Genomic DNA, 12,745 nt, shown 5'->3' with positions numbered 1-12,745 from the left:
AATTGTTCAGGTTCCTGAAAAAAACCAGGAGCCTTTGACATATATAAAAATAGAAAGAAAGAAACAGGAAAGTTTTACTCGGTCTACAACAAAGACTTGTGTAAAGTCTTATTTGTCTCATCTCACTGGCAGCAAAACGAGCAATTATTCCAGTTCTTAAATTCTCTCTGTCCTATTTATCTTTTCTTTACTTACTTTTACCCATTACCATCTACCCTTGCCTGTTTGGCACTAAGAGCAACACAGACTTGCCCCTGATCTCTGTGTTCCTCAGTAAAAAGAAAATCTGTGAAGCTTGATTTTCTATCTACATGACATTTACATCATGCATATCGATATATGCATATGTAGATAGATGTTCATATATATATATATAAAAATAAGTACACGAGTTTCCAAATATGTTTATAGATCTGTATTTATTTATAGGCGGGTGTTATTAATGTTATTGATATATTTAATAACACTAGAATAAAAAAAAGAGTGTTCAGAGTTTAACAGGCTGTATTCTGAAAAGCAACCAATAAATCTGTCCAATGTGGTATTTTGAATTAAATTTCTGCAAATGTCTTTGCTCTTGGGAGTTTCATTGACATCATATGTAACAACTGAAATATCACCAAGACTGGACTTAAACCAAGACAGATTTTAGGTACTGGAGACAACTGGTTGTTAGACAGATTAGAGAGGGAGATTAGCCTTGGATTCAAATTCATCAAACTCCAGGTAAGCCTCCCACCCTTGCAAACCTTATGACAGCAATCAGCTGATAAACACCACTGTGAACTGAACCCCTCCAAGTTTTCACAGCCCTAATTTGAAAGTACTGTGTGTGAGACTATATATTGAAGAGACAAGAAGCCACTGAAATATTGCTTTATGTGAAGTGACATGCTAGTAAATTTCCCTTGAGACTTGAAAATAACAGATACCTGCTGAAGAAAGAGAAGAACAAAACTAATACAACAGCTCCTTGGCAGCCTGACCCCTTGTGAGATCTACCCTCCCTTCCCCTGGAAAAAGAGAAATGACTGTAACACCTGAAGAGCTAAGTACATATAAAAGAGAGGGAGAAAAAATAAACCTTTTTGACAGTTATAATCCCTTCCTGTGTGTCCTTGTCAGTGATGATATCGAACATGTCTGATCCATCCCCATTGGAGATGCTATACTCAATCTCTGCATTTTCTCCCACATCGGGGTCATTGGCTTTAATTCTGCCAAGAGGAGTCCCAGGTGGTGCAGATTCAGGAGAGCTGAACTGGTAGGAGCCTGGAATAGCAAAATAAGCATTTATTGTTTTGAAAAACTTTTTTTCCCCCTGATTAAAAAATAATCTTCAATTTTACATGGATTTTTAAAGTAACTTAAGTTCCAAATACTGTAGGAAACATGCTGCTGGTCATCACACTTTAAAACAGGATTCAGATTTGATTAAAAAACTGTCAGAAAAATTCAAGTTATTCTGTAAAGCCATTTTAAAAAACATTTAATACAGTGTTTTTTTCTTTTTTTTTTTTTTTTCTTCAGTTTAAAGAGACAAAAGTGCTAAACAATAAGGTACCAGTTCTTGACGTGATTTTTAACACTAGATATATTTTTTTCTCTAGGAATGTTTCTAGATATACTTAGAAATAGGAAAATATTTTGTTTTGTTCTCTCAAGGTACAAGAGTTGTAGAAATCAGTCCGGATTTTTGAAGGAAACTAAAATATAATAGCCTTTTATTTTAATTATTTTAAAATATATTTAAATAAGGGTTCTGTTTGAAAATAATTAATTCCTCTGTTATGGATAATACATACTAAAGAGTCATGGTAAGAGCATTTGGATACATGTTCGTTAATTACTATTGTTGTTTTTAAAATCAGAGTCTTCTAGTAAGAAATCTGATTACACAGATACTTTACTCTTGCTTATGTCTGTGAAAAGTGAATTAATGTATTTTCTGACAATGTTTGCAATAAAAAAATCTAATTTTAAAGATATGCTGTAGCAGAAAATCTATTAATCAGATGTATTTCTTGACCAGTAAGACGCAGACATTGAAGATGTTTCATCATGAGTAAGGAAAAGAAAATATAATTCAGTATTTTCTGTTATTTGCTACTAAGAAAATGTTAAAAAAAAAATCTGATAGGTTCATACTTTGCACATAACATGACAGAATCTGATGTTTCTTTTTGATCTGTGTTTTCATGTAAATTCACATTAGTTTACTGAGTGAAGTAGTAGCATTGGTGAAATACTTTGAGAATCTGTCAAAATTAGCACCTAATAAAGTGCACAACCCTTATTCAAAGTATCCAAAAAGAGCACACATAAATTGTATTGACTTGTAGTAAAGTACAGTCAATTCTTATTGTTGCAACAACCCTATTTCCTATATTTGCATGTCCTTTGCCTTTTAAGACACCTAAAGGATCCTGAATGTTCCATTTAATACAAGAAATATATCAAAATTCTGATTGAAGAATGAGTTTCTGTCCCTTGTTGTAAAGACTAAGTACAAAAGAGAGTTACTGAAAACACCTTATATTTATAGAGATGTGTAGCAAAATGGAAGCTAATGCTTGATGCTAAATTGTGATTGCTGTTGCAAATTTAAGGTTGTAAGTGAAAACTCAGCAGTAGCCTTTTTGACTGTGATCCACACAGACTAAAATGCATATTGTTCCCTCAAACCAGTTTGCAAATGGGATGAAAGGTAGGATGCCTGGCAGCTAAACCACGAGTTTCAAGCCTTCAACCCTTGACAAATTCAAGGGTTTGGCAGCTGAGCCAGACCTACCAAAAGAACAGATTCCATCATGGTACTTATTACTCCTTCCAGATAAATACCTCCCTTCAGTGCTTTCTCGTTTGAAAGCATTCCTATTTTTGCTGTGCTGTGTGAATGCTACACATTTTCAGCATGTGAGATGGTTATTTGGTTTAGAGTACAATGGAATTCAAAATGTGTAAGGTTTTCATTATAGTACCATTTAAATTCCATTTAGACCTATGTCTTCTAATTTTCCATGACTACTTTCAGGAAACAAAACAAAACAGAAAATGCTTCTTCTTGATGCAATCTGAACAGCCACTATTTCACAGTGCCACTTTACTTTCTCCAGTCCCTGTAAGAAATTAATTTTTGGCTCTTAAATACCTTCATATTAACTGGTATTGCTTGCAACTGCCATTAACCCTATACTTTGAGCAACAGTTTTACTTATTGTTTCCTCACGTAAGAGAAAATGGAAGATAAATGTTTTTATAAAAAGCAAACTTCCAGAACAGATAGTTTTTTGAAGGTGTGCCACTCTTCATAGCTACCTAAGAGGAAATCAAATCTGCCTGATTTCTGTTTTATTGATTTCCTATAAAGTATTAAAAAACACCCTGCTGAGAAGAAAGAAAATGAGATTAAAGGGTCACCAGCACAACTGAAATTGCAGCATTGGAAGATGCCACAGCAGGCCTTCTGTAGGCTATGCAATTTGTTTCAGTGCTGTTCAAAGTAGAATACTATGGAGAATATTGTATGAGACATCAAATTGTGCAAATTTCTCTAAAAAATACCCATCCCAAAGTTTATTGAAATAATCACAAAAACTTTCTTGGACTTGAGGCTTCAGTTAATTTTGAAAGCAAACAATCATGAGGAGCACGTGCTAAGGGGACTGGAAACCTTAAATTATTTTGCAGTTTTATAAGTTCTTCATTCTTTATTTTATCTTATTTTATTTTATCCAACAGTGAGGCTTACGGTGCAATGTGCCACTATCAATTATAGTTTAGGTTCCAGAATAATATTTGATAATATTTGTCAAAATATTATCAGCTGTATCATGCTATACATGTTTAAAAATATCCCCTCATGAAGTCGAACAGGAAGCTAGGTTAAAAATTGCTGTTTGTATTTACCATGTGAAGGTGATTCTCATCAAGCGAACTCTGAATGTGAATTGAAATTATTTTTCTTTATGAGGATTGCAGTATTTCCTTTTCTCTCTCTTCTTTTAAAGTAATGTGTTATCATATATAGAAAATAAAACAGTAATTTATAATTCCAAGGATCCATTCTTCAATGCTGTCAGAGTTTTCCAATTTTTTTTTTTTTTTAATCTGCACTAGATTGAACAGTTTGTACTGTTCTGGGTGTACTTATTGCCATGGTACTGAAGTGCTTTTCAAGTCCAGGAGAGCATTTTATAAATCAGCTCTCTTTGTTCAGTCCTTAGTGGATCTGTAAAGAGAGCCAGGTCTCTCATCAGTGTGAACAAGCAATTCAAATTTTATTATGTGGACACTTTTCTGGCAGGCACTGGAGTGAGGCTGTAAATTTCTCCTATCTGCAGCCTATCAAACAGTTATCAGACACTGACTGTAACAATGTGAGACTGGATTTAAACATTGGCCTAGGATAAAAAGATCTGTACTGTGTTTCTCTGAGGTTTTCTGTGTTATGCAGCTTTCTGCTATTTGCCATTTTTTTTTCTACAAAGATATTTTTTAAAACCTTATTTTATTATGCCAAACTGGCCTAGATTATCAAAATCATTCAAGAACTGAACACAGATTACAAGTACTTAAACCAAATGCTTAGACTGCCAGCAGAACATATGAACTGATCAACTATGTCTTTGAATGTCAGAACATTACAAAACTTGCGATGTATTTGCTTGCCTCAACGCATAAAACTAAAAATGTTTCCAAGAACAGATACTTTGTAATTAAATTCCTCTAAAGTCTCTTCAGTTGACCTAAATTATTATTACAATTTATATTTCTGTTAGCAGAGTAAGAATGAGAAGTTTATCATGCCAACAAATAATTTTATATTTTAAAAGGTAGGCAGAGATTCCCATTTGCCTTAATAATGCGGCAAAATAAACAGATACAGCACAAAAACAGTGATAAAAAAGAAACTTCCAGATGGCCAGTGCAAACCAGCTGATTTTTCAGACGTTCTTTGAAAACTGAACTATAAGATGCTCCATACTCTGGGGGAAGCGAGGTGGATTGTCGTTGACATCAGTCAGGGTGATGTTCACGGTGGTGGTCCCTGATAATCCTCCCATCTGGCCTCCCATGTCCTTTGCCTGGATGACCACTTGGTATTGCTCCCTGTTTTCTCTGCTCATGTCTGGTAAAGCAGTCTTGATTATGCCTTGAAGGAGTAAAAAAAACAAGGGGAGAGAGAGTAGTGAAGGAGAAGCACCATCCACTATTATCTCAGAGTTCTTAGATGGATTTCTGTCAGACACACTGTGCAGATGTTAATCCACAGCGATCACAGCAAGGTATACTGCAACAAGCCTTTCAATCTATGGATGCTTTAATGTGATTTTAAGAAAAAAGACCAAAAAAAAAAGCCACAGACATTATTCATAGTTTTTGTTTTGCTAAATTAATTTGATTTTTTTTTAATAATGACAAAAATATCAATGTGTTCATTGAATTAATGACATTTTTCAGTTCTTATCCCCAGTTATTATTTACTATGTCTTGTAATCTCCAGCCATGGTGACATTTTGATATTATAGCACAAGGCTGAACTCTAACATGCCCAGGATTCATTAGTCTAGTCTGCAATAGATCATTGATTGTGATGCTCAGTGTTGTCCACTGTAAGTCAGCTGGGGCTACAGCTAATAAAAGAATTGGACAAGACTCTAAAATTAGTTTTGAAAAATCTTTTTTGGGGTTTTCAATTTGAAGAATTTAATAACTGAAATTTAAATGTCTCAGACACTTTGAAGTACATAAAAAGAATAAGGGTCTCAGGTGATAAAACCAAAACTGGTGTTGTGCTCTACTTTTCATCACAGTTCTGTTTAGAAAACCAAGCAAAGATTTTTATTTTTATTGGGAAGGGTGGTGGCTTTTCAAAGCTGGAGTGATGAGAGCTTTCTCTTGTGAAGTGGGAAAATTTAAGCATAACGTTCTTTTCTGCTTGGAGGTTTCACACCCCTGTCCTTTCTTTCTCAGAAGAATGCTCTCATTATAGGCTCGGTTTGATACTACAAAAAAAAAAAAAAAAAAAAAAAAAAAAAAAAAAAAAAAAAAAAAGCAACCCTGGAAAATTAAATTTATACTTCTAGTGAGTGAGTGAAATAAAGAAAAAAAACCTTTGCAGCTTAGTGGCTATGACATTTATGTTTGATCCAGGATTACCAGGTTCTGATTATCATACCTAGGCTTGCTAATACATGTAATACGAAACAGAAAATTGGATTAAAATGAAAAAATAATCCCTGAATCAAAGATGAGAGTCCAGGTCTTTCCTTTACTGTCTGCCTGCTTAAACACCTGCTGCCATCAGTAATTGGCCATGTGGCATTGGTCCTGTTTGCCTGCTCATGCCTGGTAATGATGTTTGAGTAGGGGACTGGAGAAAAGAGGAAAAAAAAGAGAGATTGAGAAAAGAGGGGAAAACAAAAAACTTTCATCCAAGACAAATTCATTATTCTCCCTTTTAAAATTGTAGCCTTGTAATTAATGATCTCTTGCATATTATGCCTTTGCTGTATTTAGAAAAAAAAATTCTTTCAATTGAAAGTTAGCCATCATCTGAGCACTCTCAATGGATTAAGATCTTCAGGGGTTCTGGGCAGAGCTGCACTTAAATTCTCAGTTAGAAAACCAGAATAATTTTGATAATATGCAAGAAAAGCTAATGCAATGCCTACTGAGTCTTGAGTGCCTTAGGATCAGATATCTGGAAGAGGGGAGTTTCTGGTTGCATCTTTCTTTTCTGAACCCTAATTTTCAGTTATAGATATCCAAAATTCACTTTTTTTTTTTTTTTTTTTTTTTTTTTTTGTGTGTGTGTGTGTGCGTGTGTTTGTCTCTTATCTAAAAGCTTCAATGCATTCTTTTCAATTTGAAAGCAAGTATGCTTCAGTTCTCATAAGTCTTGGAATCATAATGCAGCTTCAAAAAAAACTTAAATTAGAAATTGTCGGTGGTCAGGAATCTATTCCAAACTTTTAGAAATGTTTAATTACTTGTGAGGTTTTTGGTTTATTTTTATTTTATAGTATGAAAATAGTATGAAATGTTTTTAAAGGTAAACAAATGAAATTCCCAGAAACTGGTGTAAAATAGGTTTGTGATTAACTGTAATTATTATTTGGACCCTTTACAGTATTTTATAGTATTTTTTTTTAAACTTTTGGCTTTTACAGTTAACAGTCATCCTCTGGAAATCTTAGTTATACCAAGTAAAGCAATTTTTATGGAATAGTATTGTTTTAACAGAAGTAGCATACTTTTATTTTGATTCTGGTTTTCATATTCAATGTAAGGGTATCAGCTTTGAGTCAAGTCATATATCTGTTCCAGCATTGAAATGGAAGTGAAATATGTCTTGACCCCTGCATCCTGTCTCTGTTAGTGCAAAAAGTGAGACTGAATGGATTGCTAACCTGTTTCTGGATCCACTGAGAAATAAGGCTGTCCCTGGAGGATGCTGTACACCACTTTGGCACTGTTCCCGTAGTTGGCATCATCGGCATCTGTGGCTGTCACCTGAATAACAGATGTACCTAAATGGGTATCAAGCAAAGAATCAGCAGATTTTAGCAAGGCATCTACTTCTTGTAAACATACAGTTCTTGTAAACATACAGCTGTTGCAGTATTGAATTCAGTAAGAAATCAGACAATATCCACTGGCCCAATCCAGAGTTATCCCACCTGACTGGGCCTAAAATCATTATCACTTGAGATTCATGCTTCGGTTTAACAAGATAAATGCACAGGGACTGGCACATCTTTAAAAGTCAACACAGCATTAGGTTTTTTGGTGATCAAACATATTTGAAGACTGTTCTCTGGCAATAAAACGACCTCATCACTTAAAGATTTGGCTTAATTAATAAATAAACCTAACAAAAATTTCCCCATATTCATTTTCTGCTTAGATGACAAATTCCAAGTCACTGAATTCTGACTCAAGAAAACACTTTGCCTCATCCTAAACTGTTTTTTGAGGTTCTATTTAAAAATGCATATTTTTGCAATAATAAATTCTATTTGTGGAGTTTTTTCTCTCATGGTCAAAGTTACCTATCTATTTGGCAAATAAAAGGCATTAAATGCTATTGACATTTTTTCAGCATTCACTTATTTTGCGTGACAATAATTTACTCTTGTCCGGTGATCATAAAGAAGACAATATAGGTTATACAGGAACACTGTGAGCCAAAACATTTGGTGTAGTTTATGGGTTAGAAGCAAATGAAAGCTTCTGTAAAGCCTTTCTTATAAGATATAAAAGCACAAAGGTGTCCTTCACAAGCTTTTTTCTTCTTAGCACTTTTCAAGATGTCAGAATGCATTTTGCTCATGCAATCTAGAGCTGACAAATGTCTAGATAGATGGAGGTAGTCCAATAGCTAGAGGTGTAAAGGTACTTTGACTCCTTGCCAGGGGAAGAAGACTGACTGAGAAGAATCTCTTTACCCTATTTTTGACCAGGTTGGGTTTTTTGGGTTGTTTTTTTTTTTTTTTTTTTTTGTATCTCACTCTCTTTTTCTATACTTCTAGTCTGTTTAGATTGAAGTTCCTGGGGATCAGGTAAAGTAGAAATCCAGAGTAATCAAAATAGATTTGCTAGAGTACATTATTATCAGGTCCTGTTAGACTTAACTGCTCTTTTCATAGTACATAATACAGCTTTACAAATAATAGTTTTACCTACACAATATTCCCAATATTTCAGGTTATCTGAAGAGTGTGTCAAGAGAGGATGAATATTTCTTTCTCTGCAACAAACCAGCAGAAAAAGTTGTAAAAATGCTTTGTCACAAATCCTCAGACTCTGAAGAGGATTTTTGCCATCAAATATCTGGATTACTTTTTGCCTGGTTACACAGCTAGAGGTCATCTCTGTGACAAGCTGAGTTGTAAAGATTATCCCAAACACGTGAATATTTAAGGAAATTTTAATCACTAACAGTGTCTAGCAGAACTGCTCGTCTGGACAAAAAAATCAAGACAGTTCTTCGAGAATGGTAAAGTTCCACTAGTCCCCTCTGTTTTCAGAAAAGCAAGTTAAATCCCCTGCCTCCTCAAGACAGATTGGGAAAGAGTCCATACCTCTTGCTAGCCTATATAAAACCATAATTAGTAGAATCATATGTTTATACTGTGTGACATTATAGCACCTAGAAGTTAAGAATCAAGAATAATTTTGCTGTCTATCCCAAAAAATCCAACCCAAAATACATTAATTAAAAAAAGTTTTTACTGTGGCCTCCTGATCTAGGCACTGTCATGGGACTCACATAGAAGTTTGAGTATAACTATATCAACCAAATGCATGTTAATGTTCTTTTTTTCTTTTCCTAGTATACTGTTTTGGTGAAGGGAAAAAATGCTGGGTTGCTGGGGTTTTTTTGTTGGTTTTTTGTTGTTGTTGTTGTTTGTTTTTGTTTGTTTTGGTTTGTTTTGTTTGTTTTGTTTCATTTTGTTGGGTTTTTTGTTTGTTTTTTGGGAGGTTGTTTTTTTTATTTTTTTTTTTTTAAGACACTTATTATAGGGTTTAAGGCAGTCTTTGGGACAATTCTGTGTTTGTCTCGTTGGAATGTCTGTCTGTTTCCTGAGGCTCATAATTATGGTTGCTGAAGAGAGTACAGAAGATGTAACCCTACAGAAAGTTTTCATCTGGTGAAAATATAGTATTACAGATCTCCTTTCTATTAAACTAATAGTACAACTGTGAAAAACTATGAACAAGACAATTCAACATCATAAAACATAAAACAATTCAACATCAGTAGGCAGTTAACTCTCTTTGCCAACAGACTGCTATGTCATAAAGAAGGATGCTCAGAAATGATAGACAGTACTCCTACAGCTTTCATTCATGAGCTTTTTGGGTCATAAATGACAGTGAGATAAAGGAAATGTAATAAAGGAACTTAATTAAGGAATAATTGGTAAAGAGGCAACATTTTTAACCATAGTAGGCCTGATCTTTACCCCACTTGAATGGTAGCCACAGTATGATCTAGTTATTTATTTGTTTATTTATAGTCTAGATTACCTCACAAGCAGCCTCTTACCACATTTGTCAGAACAAATGTGATTGAAACTACATACAGGATATTTGGGTGGACACAGCAGGAGTGAAGGAAAGAAGTACAGCCTGGGAAGAACTGGGAGTGGGAGAAGCTATTTTAGTGTTTACCTTTGTTTCTCACTATCCAACTCTATTTTTAATATGCATTAAATTAAATTAATTTTTCAAGGAAAGTCGTGGGAATTGATAAGTATTCACTCACTCTTTACTTCAACCCATGAGCTTTTCAATTTTCTTTTTTCTCAGTTTTGTTGAGGAAAGGGAGTGAGAGAGCAGTTGGGCAGACTTCTGGCAGCCAGCCATGATCAAATGTGCCACAGAGCAAATTGGTGTGAAGGATGACACAGAAAATGTGAGAATAACTACAATAGCAGTCTAAGTTGTGTTAACATCACTCTTCTGCAAAGCCAAGTCCACTTCAACCCAACCTAACCCAGCAAGTCTAATCCGTTTTAGAATGGTTACTAAATACCAGAGTTCTCAAGAGTTATGTCTTCTTTTCCTTTTCCTTTTCCTTTTCCTTTTCCTTTTCCTTTTCCTTTTCCTTTTCCTTTTCTTTTTCCTTTTCCTTTTCCTTTTCTTTTTCCTTTTCCTTTTCCTTTTCCTTTTCCTTTTCCATTTTTTTTTTCTTGTTTTCTTTTTCCTTTCCTTTATCTTGAGTATGGAAACTTAAGCACTTTGATAACATATCAGTTGTATGATGTATGGGGTCCTAATGTAGGGGCAGCAAAAAGGAGAGGGTAAATTTTGAAAGTAACCTGAGAGAAGACAAATCTATGCTTAATCTGTCTAAGCCGTGCTCCTGTGCATGTTTGTGCATGCATAAAAAATAATGTAAGTGCATATAAAAATGTAGAACCCAAAAAGGGAATGTACTAGAGGTAGAGAGAGCATGACTTCATATTTAGGAAATGTCAGAATTGAGTGTCACTAACACAGATTACTAGAACTCATTAAGAGTGAGACATAAATTTGAAAAAAAAACAAAAAAAAAACCCCAAAACATTTTAAATGAGAATGCTTTTATGAATTATGGTTAAAATGCTCTCTATTCCTTTGTGTTATTTAGTGTTTGAAAGAGTCCCTCTGGTATAATTAGGTCTCCCAGCATGATACCAGAGTCCATTGCAAAACTGAAGTAAATAGCTTGAAGAGGATTGCTGCAGTGCAAAAGAGGTCTTCCACTAGATGAGAGAGGCACATATTTTGCTACCTTTTCATGTGAAGTCATGCTGTTCAGCATGCAACTCTTGTTCCTACTTGGCTCTTTTGGCTGACATGAATAGCAACAGCTTCTGCCAGTCAGAAGGATGTATCTGCATCTTCTGGAAAATTTTAGTTTTACTGATAACTTGTTCAGTAACCTTCATTTTAAACAATATTCTCCATCTTGGGAGAATAAAATGAGCAGATTATATTGTTAGTAATGTGTGCTTCAAGATACTATCACGAATGTTGGATAAAAAGATGAAGTGATTTAAGATTTAAATATCATTCAGAACCAGGTCTTTTTTTAAATTTTTTTTTACAAAAGGGAAATCTCTAACTTCAAAATGCATTTTCATTCTGATTTTTTTTAATAACACTTGTATTTCAGAACAATTCAAAACTTCTGATTTTAAGAACAAATAAAACACTTGGGTTTGACTGGCCAGCAAAAAGTATTCAAAAAGTAGTTTGGAAATAAAAAGTCTGAAAATGCTGAAACAGTATTTTTTACTTTATGAGACAGCTTCATTTTTATTTTTTTTCAAGTCAACTTCTGTCAAAATTGGCAATTATTGAAAAGTTCTGACTTTTACAGAGGAGTTTTGTCTGTGTATATGCAGAAAGTCTGTTTCATTTTCAGAAATAGAAGACCAGCTGGGGTAAGTGGAGAGGCAGGAAGGACTTTATCTCCCTAAAGAAGAAGTTCTTATGTTTTCTTCCTGTTTTCAAGCACAATGGCAATCTGCTGTTTGTCAAGTTTATTTACAGAGGGAAGATTTTAGAAGACAGTTACTTTTACAAGAGAAAAAGATTTGGGTAAACTCTGGTAAAACCTCTGGAGGCAAAATTGGGAATTTTGTATGTCTAGAAGCCCAAAGAAGATGAATGGACATGTAGTTTGTTCAGACAACATCGCTCCAAGGATTACGCAAACATAGTCTGGAGATGCCCCTGCTGAAAACATAAGTGAAATTTTAAGTGAGCTACAGAGATTTTGGGGGGCTTTAAACCAGTTTTGTCTTTGAGAGCAGGTTGTTCTTTCTGGATTGTACTTTGTGCTTGGGCAATGAACCAGACAAATGATGAACTAGGAGCTATGTGGCACTATCCAAGGCTACAAAGTTTATGGAGGCATTGGGCTCACCACCAAATATCTCATTAGCACATCAGCTGGATGACATCACTTCTCACTCCTTTGTATGTAAAGGACAGGACTAAATAAGGTTGAAATACAACTCTTATATTTTGATTGGAAGACAAATCTACCTAGAAAGCTGAAAGAATAGCAAACTACAAAGTGAACTGTGCTCTTTTGTACATGACCACAGTTTGGTGGGGCTTTCTCTAGACTGGTCTTCCTTTCTGTAGAAAGGGCCAGAAAGTTGGTAGCATGAAAGATTTTGAAGAACAAGGGAAAAGAAAGAATAAAAGCAGAAAAAGAGTAAGTTTCAACGGGTAAATA

General features: G+C 34.5%; 1 protein-coding gene across 3 annotated transcripts in view; it reads right to left on the bottom strand.

The window, feature by feature from the left end:
• CDH9 (cadherin 9) overlaps positions 1-12,745 on the bottom strand; it is a 97,663-nt gene that overhangs the window by 17,428 nt on the left and 67,490 nt on the right. For all 3 annotated transcript variants that reach the window (XM_088170540.1, XM_088170553.1, XM_088170549.1), the window contains exons 4-6: positions 7,416-7,535; positions 4,988-5,155; positions 1,085-1,272 (exon numbers count right to left, since the gene is read on the bottom strand). In XM_088170540.1, coding sequence (XP_088026666.1) covers positions 1,085-1,272; positions 4,988-5,155; positions 7,416-7,535 — 476 coding nt within the window. The remainder of the gene's footprint in view (positions 1-1,084; positions 1,273-4,987; positions 5,156-7,415; positions 7,536-12,745) is intronic.

The sequence above is a fragment of the Sturnus vulgaris genome, chromosome 1, assembly GCF_052056855.1.
Source record: "Sturnus vulgaris isolate bStuVul1 chromosome 1, bStuVul1.hap1, whole genome shotgun sequence".
NCBI lineage: Eukaryota > Metazoa > Chordata > Aves > Passeriformes > Sturnidae > Sturnus > Sturnus vulgaris.
Note: the sequence above shows the minus strand (reverse complement) of the source record. Positions and strands in the feature narration are given on the sequence as shown.